This window comes from Vipera berus (assembly GCF_964194415.1).
Source record: "Vipera berus genome assembly, chromosome: 1".
Lineage (NCBI taxonomy): Eukaryota > Metazoa > Chordata > Lepidosauria > Squamata > Viperidae > Vipera > Vipera berus.
Window position 1 is genome coordinate 195,464,314 of NC_138202.1, and position 25,654 is coordinate 195,489,967.

The 25,654-nt window shown below is 37.3% G+C and overlaps 2 protein-coding genes across 2 annotated transcripts in view; both read left to right on the forward strand.

The window, feature by feature from the left end:
• Nucleotides 1-25,654, forward strand: part of LOC308677659 (uncharacterized protein) — a 68,575-nt gene that overhangs the window by 2,161 nt on the left and 40,760 nt on the right. The gene's annotated exons all lie outside the window — the stretch shown is intronic.
• B3GNT2 (UDP-GlcNAc:betaGal beta-1,3-N-acetylglucosaminyltransferase 2) lies at nucleotides 12,856-17,015 on the forward strand. The gene is made up of 2 exons (XM_081344315.1): nucleotides 12,856-12,888; nucleotides 14,033-17,015. Exon 2 carries the CDS (start codon nucleotides 14,042-14,044, stop codon nucleotides 15,233-15,235), a length of 1,194 nt encoding a protein of 397 aa, XP_081200441.1. The 5' UTR covers nucleotides 12,856-12,888; nucleotides 14,033-14,041; the 3' UTR covers nucleotides 15,236-17,015.

The following is a 25,654-nucleotide window of genomic DNA, read 5'->3' on the forward strand; positions in this document are numbered from 1 at the left end:
TGAAGACCAATGAACCTTCAAATTTACATATTATTGAGTTTTAGTCTAACATTTTCACATAATGATTTAGCTGTAATGAGTACTCACAAGACCATATCAGTTCTGTAAAAATGCACATGTTCTCTTTCAAGGATAATTTTGCACATAAAAAACATTATACATTGGTAACTATATCTAGTCCACAACCCCCAAATCATTCTTACTCCAAATACTGAAGCCTACTTAACATTCTCTTTAACTGACCTCTACATAATCATTAGACTACATAGCTACAGATTATTAACTCAAGGATTCAGCAGTATAATACAGAGTCTACTCTGCAGGAATACATTGTTGAGGACAATTTACCAGATAAAAAAATTCCTTTGACAAAGATTGCAAAGAAAATATGTGCTGAAGTAAACATGATCATGCATTTTTACTCCCTCTAAAAAGCTTCCAAAGTAGCTAACACAATCTAAAATAACCATGATCCAAGAAAATGGAACATAGAAAAGAGGGAGCTATTAGCTCTGGCTTCAGAGCTTAGTTAAAAATTCTTATCAAGTGGAATGAAAGCTCTTTGGGGTGCCTTGATGGGACAGTTAATCATAACTTGGGTGAGGTAGACTCTAAACTGAAATTTGTATGTTGATAAAATAAGGCTAGCGTTAGGAATATTTTCCATATTTAGGAAATGCATGAGGTTACCTGAACATAAAGGTTTTTTGCCTGTAAATAAAAATTTGCACTAAATAGATTGTTTTACAATAGTTAAAAGGTGGGAAAAATGACAGTGCAAGTAGAAAGATAGGTGTTTTATAAAACTGCTTGGTGTGCCAGTACACCATGAAATAATAGGTCTTCCTTTTTTCTTAACTATCACATGCTGGGAAAATGGTCATGTAATCACATAAGATGTCACAATGAATGCAGGAAGAAATCAATTGGTTGATTATGATCTGGGGAAGCAAAGAAAAGGTGAAGATTGAAACAGATACTGATATGAAAGGTATAGCAGGCTAGACCCGATACAAACTAGTGAGCTTTAGAATACAGATACTGTAGTGAATTTAACCTTGGTAACTATAAACTTCTAAAAAAAAGAGAAAGAAATGAGTATGGTAAAATGAGTGAATGATAGATACTATAATGTTCCAAATCTGAATGATAGTCCAAATGTCTATACAGCTAGCTTGCAGTTGAAGTCATACATTTTTAATGGCATGGACTAAAATTAGATGTGTGTGACTATATTTACCTTAACTTTGCTGGATACAACTACCATACAGGTAGTTCTCAACTTACAATTGGTCATTTAATGACAGCTTCAGGAAGAAAATTTTACAACTGCTAGAGCATTTCTGGCATAAAATGTCCCCCCCCCCCCCCCCCCGTCACAGTCACATGACCACATTTCAGCAGTTTAGTAACTGGCTCCTGTTTACATCTGATTGCAGTGTCCTGCAACACGACTGTGATTTGTGACATTTTGTGGAGAATGGTTTCAGACTGATGACTGTCATAAAATTGGATCTGGTCACATGGGTGCCTCGATTTACAGTCACCAAGAAATTTCAGCTGGTGGAATCCAGAAGAGGATCCTTTTCTGCCATGGCTCCAGCCCTTTGAACATCTTATTAAAGATCCATCCCCTCTTTTTTAGCCTTTAGGAAAGCCTTAAAACTTTGTTATGTTGGCTTAGAGTCCTGAAGGAGAAGCTCAGTTGGCTGGAGGTGGTTGGTGCAGCAATAGAAGATACCATCATCTCTCTGCTCCAAACTTAGGGTTTTTAATTAGTTTGATTTTTTTTAAAATTGTAACCTTTTTATGTGTAGAATTGTTCTTCTATTTGCATATTTTTATCATTTTTAAGCTGCTCAGAGTCACCTCAATTCATTAGGCAGTTTAATAAATGAATAAAAATAAAACTTACAACAAAAATCCCAATCCGAGTTGTGGCTGTTAAGTCGAGGTCTACCTGTAGTTCAAAATATTTGAATTTGTAGCCTGTATTTGGGAGAACAGAAAGCTAAACATAATTTCTTTCTCTACCTGGTTTTCTTAATATGTAAGAAAAGGCACTATGCAAAATCATATAAGTAATTTCTGAAGAGAAATGTTATTATGGAAGCCTAGGAACAATGTCAATCCAGTGTGTATACTACTTGCTATAAAAATAAGGCAAAAGCCATGCTTACACTTCTCATAACTGTACCTTAAGCATTATAACTATAAAATTATTGAAAAGGGTTGATTAGAAAGATTAGGAGGCTCAAGTAATTCTACAATCAAGAAGCACTATAGCAATTGAGCCTCTTCAATTTGTAACAAAGAAAGATAAGGGAAATACATGGTAGAAGGGGTGACAAGGAGACTGATGACATTTTTCCCCTCTGTCACAGTGTTAGAATCCATTTTATTCCACTGAAGCTGGATATAGGAAGATTCTATCTAGATCACTGGAAGAAAATGCCTTTTCACACAATGCCTAGTTAGAAGTTGTAGTTAGATTCACAGAAGATCAGGCTATTAGTGACTACTGATATTGACCACTGTGATCTGGTCAATATGGTCACATGCATACTCATACCTCAGAAATAACGATGGAATTTCTTTAAAAGGTTTTTCTCTGAAATGATTGTCAGTTGCTGAACATTGTTGTTCATGTAATACTACAGTGATGAAAAGGATGTTAAATTAGCAGACAATATATTTTTGCAGGTATACTTTCTGTCCAATATTTTCAGGAAATCCATAATTAAAATGCAAGCTTCATTTGTTAATTTGCCATTGGGGGCAATAAGCTGACTTTGTAATAATGCCGCTTGGGGGGGCCCAAAAGCCCTAATAAGCAGGCATATACATAGAATGAAGGCTAGTGCTAAGCTTGTAAGCCGCCCTGAGTCTTCGGAGAAGGGCGGGATATAAATGGGATTAAAATAAAATAAATAAATAAATAGTGAGAGAATTGCACAGCTTGTATTTAATGTTTCCACTTGTTGGGGGGAGGGGCCTAGTCAGTTCGTTTGACAGCAAGCAGTGGGTGCTCCAACTGTTTTGAAGGGAAGGAATTGCTCACTCATAAAATAACTGTCACAGTAAGTGTGTACAACCTCAAAAGACAAATTGCTCAAAAAGCAAACTGCTCCCTGTCATCTTTCCTTGCACCCCAAGTGACTTGTTATCACTGTGCTGATTGGGGGCAGGGGACTAGTGGCCAAAGCTCTGTGCTTCAGCCTCAGATTTGTCTCCCCAGTCAGAACACCTATTTGGAGTCTAGAACATTCTTGGAAACAAAGATGATTGTGGAGATTGCTATCTTCCTTTTTTGTATGCTTAATTTGTTCTTTTAAAAGTAGAGTGAGGAAGATGTCTTCAAGCATCCTAGAGAGGATCTCACCACCTACAGGCTCTGTGGAAGGGGAGGCTTTATGGCCCTTAGGACCTGCCGTAGGGAAAAAGACAAGTTTCTGGCCTGAGGAGAGTTTTGTGGGGACTCTGATGACAGGAAAAAAGGCAGTTGAGGCGACTGTAAAGAGGGGGAAATAGAGAAAATCCTGCTTGCTGCCCTCATTTGACAGGGTTTTTTTCAACACTGCCAGAGGCTGAGGCCTATCCAAGTATCTCAGGATTGGGAAATCACAAACAGGTCTGAGAGACATTTTGTACATTTGAAACAAACCCCAAGAATGTTGCCTTAGTGGAATGCAGTGTAAATGCTGAAGCTATTTTAAAAGTTGTGTGGAGTGGCGGAGAAGTTGTTGGACTAGAAGCCGAGAGACCCTGTTTTGGCTTCCCTTTCAGGATCTGATGCTCACTGGGTGATATTTAGCCAGTTGAACCCCCCCCCCGCCTCAATTACCTTTCAGGGTGGGGGGAATAAACAGAAGAAGGAACACTGTGTACACTGCCTCAGCTTCTGAAAGAAGCTGGATGTGAATCAAATAAACAACAATTGGAGAGCCTGTTTATGTTTTGCTAGATCCTCATTTCTCCTAGAGCACAGCTTGGAGTTGAACCCTAATTCTTCCCCAAAGATTTTCTGATAAAACTCTGATTTCTTATAATAAGCAAGAATGTCTAAGGTTTTCTCATGCCTCAAGACCACATCAGACCATCCTGTGTTATTGGCAGTATCTATAGAGTGGAGTCAGCCCAGCTAATGAAAACTGTTTGGCTCTGAGTTGGATCAAGTAAGACATATTTTATCTAGTCATATTCTGGCATGTTATTTTTAATGAAAAAAGACATGATTTGAAATCACCAGTTTTAAATATAACCAGTGTGTTAAGAAAATATTTCAATCCTACAATACAAACTGACTTTATATTCTTGAAGTAACAGAATAATAGAGTTGGAAGGTACCTTCAAGGTCTTCTATTCTAACCCCTTGCTCAAACAGGAGACCGTGTCCCATTTGTCCAATCTCTTCTTAAAAACATCCAGTGTTGGAGCACCCACAATTTTGAAGGCAAGTCGTTCCACTGATTGATTGTTCTGTTTGAAAATTTCTCCTTAGTTCTAGAATGCATCTCTCTTTGGTTAGTTTCCATTCATTGCTTCTTGTCCTGCCTTCAAGCTATTGGATAATAGCTTGACTCCCTCTTTGTGGCAGCCCCTTAGATATTGGAACACTGTTATTGTGTCACCCCTAGTCCTTCCATTTATTAAACTACACATACCCAATTCCTGTAATCATTCTTCATTCTTCAACCGCCCTGAGTCCCTCGGGAGAAGGGCGGTATAGAAATTGAATAAAACCTAAAACCATATGTTTCAGCCTCCAGTCCCCTAATCATCTTTGTTGCTCTTCTCTACACTCTTTCTAGAGTCTCAACAATTTTTTTTTATATTGTGGCGATCAAAACAGAATGCAATATTCTAAGTGTGGTCTTACCAGGGATACTATACATTTATAAAGAGGTACTAACATTTCACATGATCTTGATTCTAAATTTAAGATAGAATCTGGATTTTCTTTGGAACCAAAATAGCAGTAAGGAACAATTTTCAGCCTCAGGACTACTGACTCCTCTAGGAAACATCTACAGAAGTTCATTTCCCTCCATTTTCTATCTTATTTCCCTGTTAGATTGACAGGAGGTGGAGCTTAGCTTCACACATTGAACAATTGGCTAGTATGTTTCCCTCCAATTTAGAAGCCATTTAATGATTACAGAACAAGAAGAATCTATATAAATGGAACTTTAAATTTTAGTAAGGCTAATTTGTGAGTAATAAGTAAGTAATTAGTGAATCTAGATACTGTATGCAACCTTTAAAATCAGAAATCGCATCACTGAAGTTCAGCATCATGTTACAAATAAATGAAGATGTCTTTTCATGCCAATTGTTAGAGGGGAACAAAAATGGTGTAAAGTGAAAGATAAGCTTAACAAATGAAAAAAGGAAGTTAAATAAAAAATGCCAAGCCTCCTTTTGTATGCCACTGCCTTGAAAGTAGTTCTGGGCCTTCTATTGTCAAAATAAATCATTTAGCAAGTTTTCAAAGAGCACAGGACCACACCCAAATTTTTTGAGAGCCCAAAACCTCAAAAACCACAGCCCCAAACCATTATTTACGAAGCACAATGACTGGATTAGCAGAAAGCCAAAGCCAAACAGAAACATTCTCATTTAGCTTGTTGAACAAGCTATTTACCTCATTTACCATGACTTTAAAGTGAGACTGTTATTACTTGTGAATTGCATATTGTAAAAAGCACACTGCTGCTAAACTTACAGTACTACTGTTGTTAATAATAGATTATGAACTGTTGAAGTGTTTGAATGCAGTAAGATGGTTGAATAATGAAACATTGCTTTATAGTATATTCAGGTATGGAAAAAGTAGAATGAAAACCTCTTGAGAAGCAATTAGTTCTTAACGGAGCATCCCAATATGATAATTGGGCTGGTTGGATTTATTTATTTATTTCAAAGAGAAATGAAATTTGATGAAATGATTTCATCATCAATCAGTCATGTAAATTTTAGGCAGACATGAGTAAAATGTTAGTGCATTTAATGAATGATTCTACAGTCAAGAATTGATTCATGTAAACATATTAAGCTAGGCTTCATTCAAGGCTAGACAGCATATGACCACCTCTCGAAATGAAGCTTCTCTTACCAAGGGTGTCAGACTGCCAGCCTGTAGGCTGGACGCGTCATCCAGAAGCCACGCCCAACCCATTGCCAGCAGTGGCAAAACTGTCCCGATACGTTGCATGACGTCACATGACGTCGCGAGTTTAACATGTCTGTCTTAAACAATTTATGGCTCCTCGTATCAGAGAGAAAAGCTAAATAAAAGTCAAAAGCAAACCACAGCAAATTAGAAGGGTGAGAATCAAAATCCAAATTCACAGGTCTGCTAGACCAGGGCTTTTCAACTAGTGGTATGGGTACCACCTGTGGTACATTGGCACCTGGCAGGTGGTATGGGACCATCCTAGAAAAGTGGTAGCAGGGGAGGGGAATGTCAGCACCACACAAGCCTGAGCGAGAGATGGCTGGAGCTGCAGGCCTGTCAGGGCTTAGTGGAAGCGCCAGGATCAGCGCTTCTTCAGGGCTCAGCGGAAGCGACAGTCTCCAGCTGGAGCTCGGTGCTGATCCCGGCATGTCTGCTGAACCCAAAGAAGCTGGAATGTTGCAGCATCTCCAGGGTCTTGTGATTTACATTCAGATGCTTGGCAACTGATTCACATTTATGATGGTCACAGTGTCCCAGGGTCATGTGAAGTGACCAAAACCTGCTGCAACCAGGGGGGAAATAAAAACCAAACACACCCCACCCCACCCCCGCTGCCAATCCTCAACAGAAATGCTCACAACAATGAAAACCTTGGACAGGAGGAAGAGCGCCGCTGGGCAGGCGGGCAAATGTCTTGCTCGGCTGTGGCTGGGGGGGCACTTTTTTCAGTGCGATTGTAACTTCGAACAGTCACTAAGTGAACTGTTGTAAGTCGAGGACTACCTGTACTTCATCACTTTTTTCCTTTTTTTTTTTTTTTTTGGTCATCAAGTTTTTGACACCTTGCTAGGCGACTGGTGGTACTTGGATGTTGCCATATCCTAAAAGTGGTACAATGGATGAAAAGGTTGAAAAGCCCTGTGCTAGACAAATGACAAAAGGAGCTTTTGAGATCTTCAACTGTTCCTTTAAGCAGCCAAAAGCCAAGTTGGATAACTGAGCAATGTGCAATATAATCAAAGAATATTTGAATTAACATGCTGTTTTTTTTACTTGGGCAGAAGATTAAAACAAATTCAGAAAGGACAGCCAAACAGTTATCCAGTCCAAATAACGGTCCCGTATCTTGAAAACTTTTAATAGTATTAGAAAAATAAAAGTCACCATACTATTTTTATGTGGACATAGAATCAGAACTAGTTTACTTGATGCCTTCAACCTGGAAGTTCCTCACTTTAGGAAATCTTTAAGTTTTCAGTTCAAATATTGAATTTAATATTTTGATTTTCTATTAAAGATATATTTTATAAATATTAACCTGATATTTAATCACAGCATGCAAATGGACCAAGGCAATGAAAATTCATTTTTCTGACTCCTGGAAATCTTATTGAGCAGCTCAGTTTGAATTCTGAAGTTTATGGACCCTGCATTTACATTCAAATAAAGTTTCCCAACCGTAAGTCCCACTGAATTCACCTTTTGAATACGAATGTTATCCCACAGTATCATATTTAATATATTTCTGCATCCTGGAATTTCAAGATGCATAATCAGCAATAAACTAATAGATTATGCTTGCAAGCCAGTGGCTCTTGAAATAGAATCATAGAGATGGAAGGGACCTCGGAGATCTTCTAATCCAAGCCCCTACTCAAGGCACTAGTCCTTATGCTATCTTGGACAAATGGTTCTCCAATCTTTTCTTGAAAACCTCCAGTCATGGAGCACCCACATTTCTGGGAGGCAAACTGTTCCATTGATAAATTGTTCTCATTGTCAGGAAATTCCTCCTTACTTCCAAGATGGATCTCCCTCTGATGAGCTTTCTCACATTGCTTCTTGTCCTGGCCTTGGAGAATAAGTTGACCCCCTTTTCCCTGTGACAACCCTTCAGGTACTAGAAGATGGCTATCATAAATAAAATAATTTGAGATGAGGTAATTATCGGGCACTAGGTGAAGGCAGAGCTTCTCATACTAAATTGTGTACATACATAATTTCTGAGTTATAGCTATAATAATTATAGCTATCTTGTGATGGGGAAAATTCTTTGAATATTATTGTACCTTAACATTTATATGGATAGTGAAAAGAATCCTGCAAGGAAAGTATGTAAGATCCCACAAATATAAATAAGTTTCCAGTATATCTCACCCTCAATAGGGATGCCCAATAATTTTTTATCCTCTCTTTCTTCCTCCAAATGTTCAGTGCAAACAAAGCATCATAGCCATAAAATGTGGAAGTGAGGTATACATTTATAGAGGCATGCACAGAATATTCTTGTAAAATTTAATTTGTTACCAAAAAATGTTAAAAAGTTTGAACTTTGAGGAATGAGAAGCAGCAGGAAAAATCTGCCACTACTTTCTTCTTGGAATGCAAATGTTTTCATCTTATTAAAATCATCCTGAGGTTTAACAAGAAAGTAAAAGCAGCACAAATCCTTTTTTGCTGTCTTTCCCCACTGCTGAGAGAATAGCATTTCCTCTTCCTTTTCAAAAATGCCTTTCCTGTGCCAAAGGATTTAGCATTTGCTGAACCAGCAGAAATGACTGAAGAGATTTGAGCTGAAACTTGTGGGTACTGATTAAAGTTGATAACTTGGTTGATACTCTTAAGTAGCTGATTTGTTACGTAATTATGTTATAATCGGTAAGATGTATTGCTTATAAACTAATCCTTCTAGTTTAAAATGTTCTAAAAGTTATGATGTAGTTTTGAAGAACGTGTTACGAATGTGGGGGGTTTTTTAGAGCAAAAATTTAATTTCTACTAAAAATAATTATGGAATAGCATTGATTTGTTGTTCAGTTACTAAGTCGTGTATGACTCTTTGTGACCCCATGGACCACATCATGCCAGCCCCTGCCCTGCACTCTCTTGTGGAATTTTATGTATCTAACCATCTTATCCTCTGCTGTTCCCTTCTCCTTTTGCCTTTAATCTTTTCTATCAATAGGTCTTTTCCAGTGAGTTCTGTCTTCTCATTATGTGGCCAAAGTATTTGAGCTTCAGTTTCAGTATCTGTTCCTTGCAAAGAACTGTCAGGGTTTATTTCCTTTAGGGTTGACTTGATTTGATCTTTTCAGTTCAAGGTAGTCTCAAGAGTCTTCTCCAACATCACAATTCAAAAGCATCAATTCTTCAGTGCTCAGCCTTTCTTATAGACTAACTGTTGCAGCCATACATTACTACTGGGAAAACAATAGCTTTGACTATATGGACATCTTTGTTAGCGAACTGATGACTCTGCTTTTGATATGCTGTCTAGATTTGCCATAGCAATCTTTTCTCCCAAGGAGCAAGCAACTTTTAATTTCATGGCTGCAGTCACTGTCTACAGTGATCTTGGAGCCCAAGAAAATAAAATCTGTCACTGCTTCCATTTCTTCCCTTCTATTTTCTAGGAAATGATGGAGTCAGATGACATGATCTTAGATTTTTTTTAATGTTGAATTTCAAGCCAACTTTTGCACTCTTCTCTTTCACCCTCATCAAGAGACATTTTAGTTCCTCTTCACTGTATGCCATTACAATTAGAATGGCATTGAAGCAACTGTTAATTAAAGCCAGTGACAGTTTGTTCCCACATTTTTAGATGAAGAAAGGAGAAAATTGTATTCATACATTGTTCCTTCTTCCTATAGTTGAAGGTGCCTTAGCTTTCAGAATTACAGATAATGAAAGTATAGATTATAGAAGATGAAAGCTACCTTTCTGTTGTGATAATGGAGATGCTTGGCAAATACTGTTGAGGTTAAATCCATCTTAAGCTGTGGAAACTCAATGGCTGATAAGGCACTGGATGTATACCATGGTGACATTCACTGGAACCAGAATTGTGGCAAGCTGAAGTTTAGATTGGATGTGGATGACACTACCTCTTCTTGTAATCGGTGTTAGGGGGAATAATGCTGGTGTTTATCAGACTCTGTAATGGGCTGGATAGAGTAAACTGAAATTGACACTTAGGATCAGCCAGTTATCAAACAGTGTTAGACAATTCCTACTAACTTTCTAAATTCACATTTAATTTCATGTACATAAGAAAGTGTGGTAAAAATAAATATGCTATATTAAAAGGTTTATTTTGTATTTTAGAAATTTACTTTTGAGAGCAAGAGATCTGCTCCTTCACTACAGCCTCCATTTTCATTTCTAGATTGAGAATTGGTTTTGTGAAGAGCTTTTTAACCTGTTACACAATTAAATATCTGTCTTTGTATCAGAGAAAGATTAAAGGTTCCCCCGCACATGCGTGCTAGTCGTTTCCAACTTAGGGGCCGGTGTTCATCTCCATTTCAAAGCCGAAGAGCCAGAGTTTGCCCGAGGACGTCTCCGTGGTCATGTGGCCGGCATGACTAGACGCCAAAGGCGCACGGAATGCTGTTACCTTCCCACCGTAGTGGTCCCTATTTTTCTACTTGCAGTTTTACGTGCTTTCGAACTGCTAGGTTGGCAGAAGCACCTTTACTATTGACCTTTCTATGTTATGTTGAATTTGAGTTTCTTTTAAACGGTCTTAGCTAGAAGGCAGATTATAAATATTTTTTTTAAAAAAGATAACTGACAATTAGCATAATTCAAGAGATATTGCTAACATATAAATAAGGACTTGCAAAACATAGATAGCTGCTAGACTTGTTTTTCAAAATCTCTTCCATGTTTCCTTTGGTTCAATTTTCTTCTATTTTCACAAAAGTAGTTGGATGTTACATAAAATTCTACAAATAATCACATGCTAATGTTTTAGCTATGCTGCTAGTTGAATTGTTTTCAGCTTTGGAATGTGGATAATATCCTAATTCCTTTTTGAATTGGTAGAATTTTAAGGATTAAGGAAGGATTGCATTTTAAACCTCAAATGAATAGCGTTGTAGAAGTATAAAATAAATAAACTACTACATCACGTGAATGAATTAGGTTTTATCTGATGTCTGAACCATTTTGATAGCCTCCAGAGCCACCCATTTTCTCACTTCTAAATTCAACTGCACACCGTGTCTTAAAGTTTATAGCTTTTAAAATACATTAAATTATTCTTTGGGGAAGGCCTTTCTGAATATTTCTGAGGCTTGCATACCTACCCACAGTTTTGATGATACTATCCTGTTCATTGTGGCTTTCAGTGGGGTGGGGGCTGGCGAAAGCAAGTGAAGCCTTTCAGCATTGAAACATGGTCCATTTTTATTGTTTACCAATTCTGTACAATTAATTTTATGTAAACTGATTCTTGCTCCATAACCAATTCCAGGATTTTTGAGCATTTAGTAAGCATTTAGTAAGTGAGGGGAAAAATTATTTGATCCCTGCTGATTTTGTACGTTTTCTCACTGACAAAGAAATGATCAATTTTAATGGCAGGTTTATTTTAACAGTGAGAAATAGAATAACAAAAAAAAAATCCAGAAAACCGCATTTCAAGAAAGTTATAAATTGATTTGCATTTTAATGAATGAAATAAGTATTTGATCCCCTATCAAATCAGCAAGATTTCTGGCTCCAAGGTGTCTTTTATACAGGTAATGAGCTGAGATTAGGAGCAGACTCTTAAAGGGAGTGCTTCTAATCTCAGTTTGTTACTGTGTTTCCCAAAAATAAGACTCAGCCTTTTTTTGCCTCCAAAAGAGGCACCAGGTCTTATTTTCAGGGGATGTCTTTTATACTCACCACCGGCACCGACAGCCCTGCCCAGCTGGCCCGCTTCTTCTGCAGCCGAAGGAGCAGCTTCATTCTGCAGCTGCATTCCGCCTTGCATTTTACAGTCAGGCCTTTTCGGAAGGCCTCTGCAACTGAGTACCAAGCCATGGATTCAATCCATAGCTCGGTTCCTGGCTGGAGTGGCCTTTCAGAAAGGTCTGTGACTGAGAAATGCAGGCCTGGTTGCAGAAGACACCGCAGAAGAAATGGGCCGGCAAGGAGAGGCCTGGCTGCAAGGTAAGTGGGTACAGGATGCATGGGGCAGCTCTGCCCCCCCACCTCACCCCAAAACTAGGGTTTATTTTATATTAGGCCCACCCCCCAAAAATCAAGCTAGGGCTTCTTTTTGGGGAAGGTCTTACTTTCAGGAAAACACAGTACCTGTGTAAAAGAAACCTGTCCACAGAAGCAAGCAATCAATCAGATTCCAAACTCTCCACCGTGGCCAAGACCAAAGAGCTGTCCAAGGAGGTCAGGGACATGATTGTAGACCTACACAAGGCTGGAATGGGCTATAAGACTATCGCCAAGCAGCTTGGTGAGAAGATGACAACAGTTGGTGTAATTATTTACAAATGGAAGAAACACAAAATAACTCAATCTCCCTCGGTCTGAGGCTCCATGCAGGATCTCACCTAGTGGAGTTGCAATGATCATGAGAACAGTGAGGAATCAGCCCAGAACTACACAGGAGGATCTTGTCAATAATCTCAAAGCAGCTGAGACCATAGTCACCAAGAAAACAATTGGTAACACACTACACCATGAAGGACTGAAATCCGGCAGCACCCACAAGGTCCCCCTGCTGAAGAAAGCACATGTACAGGCCCTTCTGAAGTTTGCCAATGAACATCTGAATGATTCAGAAGAGAACCGGGTGAAAGTGTTTTGGTCAGGTGAGACCAAAATCAAGCTTTTTGGCATCAACTCAACTTACCATGTTTGGAGGAGGAGGAATGCTGCCTATGACCCCAAGAACACCATCCCCACCATCAAACATGGAGGTGAGAACATTATACTTTGGGGGTGTTTTTCTGCTAAGGGGACAAAAACAATTTCACCACCCCCAAGGGATGATGGATGGGGCCATGTACCATCAAAGCTTGGGTGAGAACCTCCTTCCCTCAGCCAGGGCATTGAAAATGGGTTGTGGATGGGTATTCCAGCATGGCAATGACCCAAAACACACGGCCAAGGCAACAAAGGAGTGGCTCAAGATGAAGCACATTAAGGTCCTGGAGTGGCCTAACCAATCTCCAGACCTTAATCCCATAGAAAATCTATGGAAGGAACTGAAGGATCAAGCTGCCAAACGTCAGCCTCAAAACCTTAATGACTTGGAGAGGATCTGCAAAGAGGAGCGGAACAAAATCCCTCCTGGAGATGTGTGCAAACCTGGTGGCCAACTGCAAGAAACGTCTGATCTCTGTGATTGCCACCAAGTACTAAGTCATGTTTTGCGAAGGGGTCAAATATTTCACTCATTAAAATGCAAACCAATTTATAACTTTTTTGAAATGCATTTTTTGGGATATTTTTGTTGTTATTCTGTCTCTCACTGTTACAATAAACCTACCATTAAAATTATAGACTGATCATTTCTTGTCAGTCGGCAAACATGCTAAATCAGCAAGGGATCAAATAATTTCCCCCCTCACTGTATTAGTTAGAGAAAAACGATGGGTCAAATAAATTTTAAAATTGCTTAAAACTGTTTAGTAGCCAGCTTTTCTCTTCTTCAGCCCTGAGTATGTTTCTTGCAGTGAGGGCTCTTAAATGATATCAATTCCTGTTCATAGACTTCCACTGACTTTTTTGTACTTGTGGACTACAGGTAGTCCTTGTTTAGTGACCACAATTGGGACTAGCAACTTCATCATTAAGTGAAACAGTTGCTATGTGAAACCACCACTGTGCTTACTTCAGCACAGCTTACAGTTTTCTTTGCTTTTCAGACAGTTACTTTTTCATCGTTGTTATAACTGCAAATGGTTGCTAAATGAGGTAGTTGCTAAATGAGGACTACCTGTATTGGATATTCTGTTGAAGGTGAGATCTCGGTTTGCTAAGCTTTTAATTCTACCATATTACCATTTATGCAAATCTTGCTATATTAATAAATATTTTTCTGATTTAAATGTTTTCCAGATATGAGACATGATTGTTGGACGCAGAAGATTAAAATTGCTGGGAATTCTGATGATGGTAAATTTCTTTATATATGTCATTGTGGAAGTCTCAAAAAATAGTGGCCAAGACAAAAATTCAAAACGACAAGTTATACTCCCAAGGAGCAGATTTTGGAGAAAGTATACTCCTCATAAAGCATATTGGAATAAACAGCAGCAGAAGTTGGAACACTTATATAATCCTATTTTTGCATTGCTTTTCAATATGACTGTGGAAGAAAGGTTATCTTTCAATAACAGCTTTTTGAACTCTTGCGATCCTGATCCATTTGTATCCTCAGATCTTAAAGATTTTGAAAAATTACCAGATAGGTTTAAAGACTTTTTTCATTATTTAAGATGTAGAAATTATTCATTATTAATAGATCAGCCACACAAGTGCAAACATAAACCTTTTTTGCTTCTGGCTATTAAATCACTCATACCGCATTTTGATAGAAGGCAAGCAATCCGGGAATCCTGGGGAAAGGAAATTAAATTAGGAGACATAACTGTTGTAAGGGTTTTCTTATTAGGTCAAATTCCTCCTGAAGATAACTATCCCAATCTGTCAGATATGTTGAATTTTGAGAGCAAAACCCACCAAGACATACTTCTGTGGAACTACAGAGATACTTTCTTCAATTTGACTCTGAAGGAGGTACTATTTCTAAAATGGGTCAGTAACACTTGCCCGGATGCTCAGTTTGTTTTCAAGGGAGATGATGATGTTTTTGTGAATACCCATCAGATCCTGGATTACTTGAAGAGTTTAACTAAAGAAAAAGCCAAAGACTTGTTCATAGGTGATGTTATCCGTGATGCTGGACCTCATCGTGATACAAATGTGAAATACTATATCCCACACAGTATTTATGAAGGCTCGTATCCTCCATACGCAGGAGGTGGTGGATTTCTTTATTCTGGTGATCTGGCATTAAGATTAGCTAACATATCTGAGCAAGTCCTCCTTTATCCTATTGATGATGTGTACGTTGGCATGTGCCTTGAGAGACTTGGGCTTTCTCCAGAAAAGCACAAAGGCTTCAAAACATTTGACATTGAAGAGAAACAGAGGGACAATATTTGCTCCTATACAAACCTAATGTTAGTCCACAACCGGAATCCTCAAGAAATGATTAAAATCTGGACGAACTTGCAAGATCCACATTTAAGTTGCTAAATATGTATGTGTCCAAAAATTATTTCTAAATTTCAGTTTAATTTTTTTTGGCTAAATGGTAAGCATATTGTCTTCATTTGGTAGCTTATTTTGTAAACCAAAATTAGCTAGTAACAAGATTGTCTAGTACTTCTAAAAGTGAGATTACAACTGCAAGAGTGCACATCAGAAGATATGGCATGAAAATATTCTTGTTGTACTACTGTCCTAAAATTTTGAAAAATTAAAGCTTTCCAAAGTTGTGATTAGTATAATTTTAAAGACTGATTAGTCAAATTATATTCAATAAATTGCTGTTATTCTGATACTGTAATTTAATTATGGTGATAGATTCCATCATCTTTTCTGAGATGAGAAATTGTAGAGATTTTGCTGTTAACTCAGACTCTTATTTTCCCAAGTTTCATAATAACTTAAATAATATCCTAATTAAAGAGGGGGTTTTGCAGGTTTGTTTCCACCTTCAACTTCTTTATCACTTCACTAAATAATATTTTAGTTAATGATGGTAGAAACATCTCTAATATGGGACTGTTTATGTAAAAGATCAAATTTTACGTCAGTGGGAATCTCATGAAAATGCTGATGATTGAGATACCAGTTTTAAAAAAGTCCTTAAGGTTATTGAGTCTATATTGGAAGGAATATATTCTAAAAATCTCAAATCGCTATATTGCTATATCTTCATATGTGTAATATCTGACCATTCAAACAGCATTTGCTGTCTCTGTATATGTAGAAGTGCCTGTATTTATTGTTTAAATGGAAGACCAAAATATTTTCTTAAAAATATTTAAGAAACATTTGTAAAGTGCTATCAGTCATATTTAAATAAAATAGAGTATGCTATTTTAAATGTGTTGAAATGCAAAATGTTAAATAAAATTGTTTTTGAATTTGGAAAAAAATTGATTTGTGTACATTGCGGTATGTATGTAATATGCCCAGACAGTTCTAAATACTTCAGTGCTTGGCAACTGCTCATGACTAACAGAGCAGTTAAAGAAATGAAACTTTCACATATCAGAGTTCTGTCATGGCTTGCTCTGTTGCATGAAGAAAAAAATGACAAGCCTAACTAATTGTTATGCCTTTATCATATTCCATGTCTGTTGTCGGGAAAAATGGGAGGAGGGAGCACTGTGCATGCCCCTTGACTTCCTGAATGAAAAACAGAATGGAAATCAAATGAATATAGCTTGCAGGAGCAAACTGGATTTAAAAGATAGCACTGAATGATACTTCACACTGGTAATTTTCTTCTATTGGTACAAAAGTGCTGCCAAAAATGTTTCTGTTGTTCTAGTTCAGGCCAAAACAGTGTTCTCCAAATACTGGCTACAGTGATCACAGACATAAAATAACTATACGGCATCTGTTACTCTAATGTTGTGAATTAAAATAGTAGTAAACACATTTCACATTTAGGTACAGATTTTAGGATGAAACATCAAAAAAACTGGAACTTCTGTATGTTGTCTGTCTTTACCAAAGTATTTGTATGTAGAACAAAATTAATTGCTCTTATTGTATACTAATTTATTCTTTGTGTTAATTAACCAAAAATGAAATATCCTTAAATAGCAACCCTATATTCGTTTAAAGGCTGCTGTCTGTTGAACTTGAATATGTCTCAGTGAACTTACATCTGCATAATAAGCAAAATAAGATTGCACTCCAAATATATTTTAATTTATGAAAGTAGCCACAGCATCTTGCTTTTGTCCAGCTTCTTGTGTCAGCTGATCAAATCTATAGAAGTAACATTTTGGTAACTAATAAAATATTTGGAATTTGGAAACTGGTATGATGCTTTAAATCTTTTCTAAAATGCTTATGATTTGATGCTTTTTATTTTATGATTTCTTATTCTATCACAACATAAAATAGTGAGTACACAATTGAGCTGAGCAATGAATTGATTAGTCAATATTTGGCACAGGACATTTTTGGAGTTGTATGTGCTATAGAATTAGCTTTTACGGAAGAAACCACATGTTGCGCACTGCAGTTTTTGTAGATCTAGTTTGAAATTTTCAAAGATAACTGACCAAAGTCCTATATGGTAACCTTCCCTATAGAGATTGATTTTATTAAATATTAATTGAAGTTATCTAAGTTATAATTAAAATGATAAATGATTGTAGTTACTGATATGCATTAATTAAATAGAGTGTAATGGAGTTATATTGTATGCTACTCTGAGTTTCTTAAGTATAGAATGTTGATAAAGAACTTACTGGTAGGTGACAACACTCAGAAGCATTTTAATTTGTTGTCTAAAGCAATTATTAGAATTGGTTTCTATATGGTTTCTATTTGGGAACATTTTGAGCTATGTTCTACTTTAAAAAAAAGAAACCATAAGAAATGTTAAATAAAATTTTGAAAGGCACAATATTTATATTTATTATGCCAAGATCCTACTTGTTCCACAGTGCATTCTCCCAAGTGAATGTATAGTAGAGGACGCTTGTCTCGGTCACAGATTCAGTACATGCTTTATACATTATTATTTAGAATAGCTTTTTTTATATAAACAGAGCAGTTGTCCCTACTTCCCAAGGTTGAGTGTAATGGACCTACCATTGGTAATAACACTGTATATTTTTACCTGACTATATGGCATCTGGGCTGAATATTTTATATACAACTGCAAGAAAACATTGGCAAAGATAGACACAGTAGGGGATCAATTTGACCAAATGTGATATTTTCCTCTATCCTGGAGTTTCAGATATCAGTATTATTGTAGGCAGTAAGCAGCACAGTGTTGAAAATCGTGGAACTCAATTGACGTATCCAATGACCCTTGACAAATATTTTTGTACAGAAGTGTTTGCTGTTCTCTTTCAACTATGCTAAGCTAGAAAGATAACTACACTTGCGTGCAGCAGCCAGGATAGTACTTAAGATTACGTCTAGAGCAGCAGTCTCCGGCTTGGTGGGGGAGGGAAAGCGATGTTTCCCTGTTAGTGGCAGGCATGCGCATGAGCGCACACAGCTCCATTTGTGTAAGCAGCAGGCCAGTGGAGCTGCGCATGTGTGCTCATCCGCCACTTGCACAGCCCAGTTCGGAATGGGCTATGGCCAGGTAATGGCTGGGGGTTGGGGACCCCGGGTCTAGAGAGCTGCAAATACTAATAATGAGAAGTTGCGTTGGTGGTTGATAAGCAGAACTGTCTGAATCTTAATAACTGAACTCCAATGAGACCCCTAAACTTTGTGACATGGTCTGCTATCTTGAATAGCTGGCAGCTTCACAAACATGATCAGTAATTTCAACTTACAAGTACTGCATCTGTCTTTTGCGAATTTTTCAGATTTCTGAGTCTCAGAACATTAATTTGGGAAGACTGAAAAATAAGCATTGCAAAATAAAATTAATGGAATTTAGTTTTCCTTAAACACTTGTTGCTCTAGATCATGCATGTCAAACCCGTGACGTCACGTGACGTATCGCAACTTTTTCCCCATTGCCGACAGTGGGGTGGGCACGGTTTCAGTATGATGCATCCGGCCTGTAGGCCGGCAGTTTGACAAGCCTGCTCTAGATTGTTTTCAAGTGGCACGCTTCAAATTGAATTGGGAATTGGATCCTTTGGATTTAATTACAAAAGATAAAATACTTGGGGGGGGGAATCTATCTCATGCAATACACTAGCTAGCTCACAACAATCCATAAAAACATAGTTAAAATCAAATGTGCCCGTCTCCCTACAGTGCAATCCTGTTCATAATCACATAGTTTTCTATTATATTAACCACAAAGGCAAATAAGATTTGTCTGAAGCTTTAGAGCATTCTGCTGGGCTTGAAGTAGAGTCAAGCTTCTGGCACAACAAAAATAAGTGCATTATCATACCATAATGGAATAAATGGCATTGAGTCAACATGCTGGGGCAGCCGAGTCCTGTTTTTTGCCTAGTGTGAACCACAACGTAGTACCATATCTTGCTTTTGATTTGGCGTAATGAATAGATATAGCTTAGTACAACGTGCAAACTAAGCCACTGTGGGTTATCCGACAACTATAGTTTAAAATATTTTAAAAAGTGATGTGAGAATGCAGTCCCTATGATCATTTCTACCAGTTTCTGGTTTACTTTAACCACGCTAAAACCGTAATTTCTCATGGGAAACTGCTTGGACAAAAACATCTTCCTCAAAGCCAGGCATGGAATTAGAGCAGCACTACAAGTAGGCCAAAGCAATGAAAATGAGAGAGATCCACGTATTATTATTTTTTTGTCTCCAGATATTTCTGCAGCTGTGTTTATTTTTTCTACATAATGTGATCAATTAGCATTAGTGTTATGTAATTGTGTAGTGTAGTACTCTGAGTGAAGACTTCAGGCTGCTTGTCTTGGAAGATCCATAATTAGCTTCCCCAAACATGTTACTGTTCACTCTGCTATTTCTCTCTGCTTGTACTTGCCAGTATGATTCATGTACAGACTACTGCAAACACTTCACTTTCAGAAGCAGACAACAGAGGCTTACATGAATAGCAGAAACTGATGGGTGGGTGGGGGGGAAAGAAAAAGGCTTTTTAACTAATGCACCCTAGAACTGAATTGGCATAGTAGGCTTGGATAAAATATTTCTTTCTCCTCTCATCTTGTTTTGAGCAAGGATTTTGTTTTGGTTGCTTAGATAGAAGTTAGAAACGTACCTCATCTGAAAGGTTCCCCTGAGATCAATTAGACAATGATCATATCTAGCACTTGCCTTAAGTGCTTTGTGTTGTTCTTAAATGTGCCTATATATAAGACAAATGAATAAATATTTAAGGTTGAGCTCCGATTTATATTTTAACAGTATGTAATGTTAACAATAATGGCATTCTCACAGGATAGGGGCACACCCAACCTACCCTGAATGCCTTAATTTTTTATTGCAGATTCTAAAAAGAAATATAATTAAAGGTTAAGTAATTAAATACAGAAAATGTCAGAAAGTTCTATATTAGTTTTGAAAGGGAAAATAGCAGAAAGATAAGTCTGAAAAAATGTTAATAGTAAATATGTAATTGAGAAAGGCAAAAGAAGTTGTATGTCCTATTTTTCATTGTTGGGGAATCTTGATTCCCGCCTAAAGGAACCAGGTAGGATGGGATGGGAATGTTTTTACCCTGCTGTCATGACTAAATTTAGGAGGCAGTGCTCATCTTTGTTTCTTGAACCAAAGAGCCAGGATTATTTGGAGACATTTCCGCAGTCATGTAGCTAGCAGGACATCATGCTGCTGCACAGAGCATAGGCAAAACACGGTATGCTGTTACCTTCCTGCATGCTTATATTTGGGGTGGGGACCAAACTGCTAAAAATTGTTATTCCAGTTCTGAGCTTAAAAAGGAAAGACACAGAACTGCATGTTCTTGTGATGAAGCTCAGTTATGACAGTAATGGCATTAATGTGATTTACATGTGTAACTTTTGGTAATGAAAATAAGAACTGTAGGAAAGATACAATCAGGAAATTGTTTTTCTGAAATATCTGCTTCCATTTCAAGGTTGTTACATCAATAGACCAATGGGAGTTCCCCTGGTAGCTAATAGCTTCAGGTAACATTTTTTTTTGTCAAGATTGTAGAGACTATTCAAGGGCTGCTAATTATATTAAAACATGATTGTAAACCCAAGGCTTTCGGAGCAATTTGCAAGGTAGCAGCTATGCTGCACCAAATGACTTAAGCCAGGGTTCTTCTAATGATTTTAAAATTATCTCCGGCACAGGACATGGCAGGATCCCACCCAAAATGTATTTCAATGTGATCAGATTAAAAAAAACAATATACAATGGGTACCATAAGAGAGCTATTATAGCTTGGTCCTGTTTTCAGAATTATATTTCCAGCAGGAAAGACTGTAAAGCATATTTAGAATGTGTTGGAATAAAAACATAATTTTGACCTTTATTTTAATAATAAATGTACAGGCTGTAACAATCCCAATTTGAAAATTAGGGGTTATTTATTTATTTGTGCTTATCAGCTAAGAGGGCTAATAATCTTCTAAATCAATTTGTGTTTTTTTAACTAATTTGAAGTACTACTAGAGGAATTTGTGATTTAAAACTGCAGAATGGATTACAATAAATTTCTAATCCCACGATTGGTTAGACATGGTTTTTTTCCTTTTCCACTTAATTTTGTCTAATTCTTGGAAACTGCCTGGGCAATTTTGTTTCGTTTTGCAGTTTTACGGCAAACTTCTTCAGAACTGGTTTGCCATTGCCTCCTTCCTAGAGCTGAGAGAAAGTGACTGGCCCAATGTCACCCAACTGGCTTTTTGCCTGAAGCAGGATTAGAATCTCCCAGTCTCCAGCACGATGACATAACCACTGTACCAAACTGACTCTCCCAGACATATTAGCGTCATCCAAAACTCTTGATTAATTATAAGTGTTGAAATGTCCTTTGGGTTCTCCCAAATCCACAGTATTTGAATACACTGCTGAAGAGTATTTTTTATTTATTTTATTTTTTTAATTCCATTTATATCCCGCCCTTCTCCGAAGACTCAGGGCGGCTTACAAGCTTAGCAGTAGCCTTCATTCTATGTATATGCCTGCTTATTAGGGCTTTCACACACCCCCAAGCGGCATTATTACAAAGTCAGCTTAATTGCCCCCAACAATCTGGGTCCTCATTTTACCTACCTCGGAAGGATGGAAGGCTGAGTCAACCTTGAGCCTGGTGGGATGCGAACCTGCACTAATTGCAGGCAGCTGGTGTTACTTAAGGAGGCATTAGCCCACTGCTCCACCAAGGCTCTATTACTAAGGAAGATGCAAGTTAGCAAGCATAATAAAAGAACAAATGAAGGCACTGCCCATTTAAGGTGTGCCCAGGATGTCACTGTGGATAGATATTTAGCAACCATATATCAGGAGTTAACAGGCAGAACAGCAAAATGACTTATTTTGAGAATAACATGGTTTTTTATCAGGCTTTGATTGCTCCCAAATGATCACTATTCACTTAAGACCAACGGGAACAGTTTTATTTTTCAGCTAAATTACTTTTTTTTCCTTTCACCCAGAGGAAAGGAGTGCTTGTGAAAAAAGTACCGTAATCAGTTAACAATTAGCCAGTGGAACAGCTTGCCTTCAGAAATCGTGGGCGCTCCATCACTGGAGATTTTTAAAATGAGACTAGACTTGCCTGAAATGGTATGATCTCCTGTTCGAGCAAGGGGCTGGACTAGAAGACCTCCAGGGTCCAGCTCTATTCTGATCTTAATAATTGTTGTCTGCTTCAGTTAAGAAAGAATTTTATTCAAAGAAAATCAGAGGTAAGGAAAGATGAGCTCTCCAAAAGTCAACTGCATCTCTAAAAGGGGTAGATAGATAGGAACCATCACTTTATTAGTAAAAAGAGGCGTATGTACTTTCGGTTATCATATTTAAAGTATTAAGTTTGTTTGGTGGTGGTGCAATTCTTCCCTTAAGAGGTAGTAGTAATATAAAAGTTTCCAGACACTTAGCTCCTAGTCCTGCTAATGAGTGACACTTAGCTCCTTGTGCTGCTTTTGTACTGTTCTTATTTTTTTTGCAATTGAGTTATTTAAAAAAAAGATGGAAGGGGTCACAAATGGAAAACAAGATTGTCACCTTCTATTGAATGGAACAAGACAATTGGACATTCAAACCTTGTCTGGAACAATACTAACATAATATGTTACAAACATGATATATGCTTTCTAGGTTAAAGAAGCGATCCAAAGCAGGAAAATAACAGTTCCAGAAGCACTACATTGCAGATCTTCAAGCAAAGCAGCTGCTGTTTTGAAAAACATTTTAATTTAGCTAACTTTTTTTTCCCAGCCATTCAATTTTTTTTCCTAACTTTGGGACCTTTTGGTCTCATTCATCCTTCAGCTTACATAGCTCATCTCATAACCAGCAATTCTCAATCATACTATAGAGATTTGCCATAGATATTTTAATATTATTATTGTTATCATTTTCTTTATCCTCCTCAGATCATGTGGGGTTGATTGACTGATTGTGTGTCATCAAGTCAGTGTTGATTTTTAACAACATAGATACATTTCCTCCATTATGATCTGTCTCTAGGAGAGCTTGGTCATTTGTGCTTCAGGTGATAACTGTAGATCATGTGTCATGACGTAGAGACTTTTTTCACATTGCCGGAGCTGGGGTGGATGCAACCTCTGCATGATGCAACCGGCCCATGGGCCAGCAGTTTGACACCCCTGTGCTCTAGATTGAGTCATTCGATAAACTGTACTTTTTTTCCTTGAATATGCATAGTATTTTGAATAGTGTTCTCCAACAGCAAAGTTCAAAAACATTAATATTGTTAATATCCTGCTTCTTCAGTCCACATTTTCCTTCTATTGTCTACATGAGTCTAATGCATGTAGGTATGGACACATAGCAGCACCTGAATATCTTTTCCAAGGTCTTCATGGATACTTACCAAGGACCAGTCTGATGTTTTCTTAACTGCTAGTTCCTTTACTAATGATGGTTTATCTTAAAAGACTGAAGCTATGCACTTCAGTATGTTCATTACCAATGTTAAATCTGATTGCTGTGCTTATTGTTATTTTATATTTAATCTTAGTCCCATTTTGTTCTCTGATCCTTTATTTTTATTAGTAGGGCTTGCAGATAATTTGCATTTTCAGCTATCAGAATAGTGTCATAGGTGTAGCACCAGTTATTTGTTTCTTCTCCCAATTTTAAAACTATACTCTCCTTTCTCCAATCTAGCTTTCCTCGTATTTGTTGAATAAAGAAGGGGAGAGAATACCTCCATGTCTTATTTCTTTGCCAACCTGAAGCCAGACTGTTCTGCCAAGTTGTATCTGTAGTGTGGCTTCCTGATCTGTGCATTGGTTTCAGTACATGGATAGTTTTGCTGCTGTGTACTGGGAGAATATTGATTTTTTCAAACACATTGCCCAATATTTACAGTCAGTATTAGATTTAGAGGTGAATGTCAGTACTGTAGTAGACTCTACACAGGAGAAACTGATAGGGTTGCCTATCTCTGAAGTCTGTATTCAGGTTTTCTTGAATTTTTGGATCTCTTATGTTTCCAAACATTCTCAATTTGAAAGAGATGTAGAATTCTCTAGTTTATCAAAAGATATGACCCAAATGTTGTATTCATTATTATTGCTTTTTTATTGTTTCCTAATATATCATTCAAAACTAGAATTATCAAGAACCTTTTGTTTCAGAAGCAATCCCCATGCAAATATTTTCTGTAAACTCAGGAACTTGTTTGATGACTTTACAGGGGTCACATCAAGCCTTGGAGAGAATACACAGTGCCTTGATGTTTTGCACAGTAAAAGCACTTGGGTCACATTGTTAAATATTTCTTTAAGCTTTTGTCTGGAACTTTTATTCAATCCATGTGAGGGTACCTGAACTGTTTTTATTATTATAATATCATTTTCTCTTTGGTTACCTTTCTCTTTGGTTGTTTTTGTCGTCTCAAGATTGCTGAGCAACCACCTTCCATTAAAATTATCTTTGGAGCTGAGTATCGTCACCCAAAATGATTTTTGGTTTTGGTAGATATCTAGCCCTTGACAGATTTGCAGTTTGTCTGAATCTATGCCTTCTGTGTGACTCCATCCCCTTTACCCATTGCTCTGTCTTTCCTCTGCAGCTTGGTATCTTTCCCTCCTTGGATGTGAATAGTTTCTTAAAAGATTTTTGTGCTACCCAAACCACTCTGTGTAGAATAGTTTAATAAAGTTGTACTTCAGCAACCTTAAATATTCCCAAATATTCTAATATGCAATCATATATATATATATATATATATATATATATATATATATATATATATATATATATATATATATATATATATATATATATATATATATATATATATATATATATATATATGTAGATCTAGAGTCTCGGGTTTCTTCCCGCGTTTCTTCTCCCAACTTACTCAAAGAAACTACATACAAACCTATATATACAGATCCCACAACCTATCTAGAAAAGACCACCAAGAAAAAGATAAAATCAACTTCTATAAGCCAAGAAATCCAACAAACAATCATTCCTAGGGAGAAGTCATCCAGATGCCCAAAACTATATGGCCTCCCCAAAATACACAAAGATGGAATCCCACTAAGACCCATAGTAAGTTCTATAGGCTCACCACTACAAAACCTAGCTAAATACCTAGCAAAACAATTACAACCTCAAGCAGAAATGGCAGCTTCATATGTCCAAAACTCATACCACTTTATAGAATTAGTGAAAAATCTACAGATAGACCAAAAAGACTTGCTAGTCAGCTTCGATGTGGTATCACTATTCACCCAGGTGCCAGTCCAAGAAGCTCTATCAACAATAAGAAGCAAATACCAACCACCAAACCATATTATAGAACTAGCAGAACACTGCTTATCA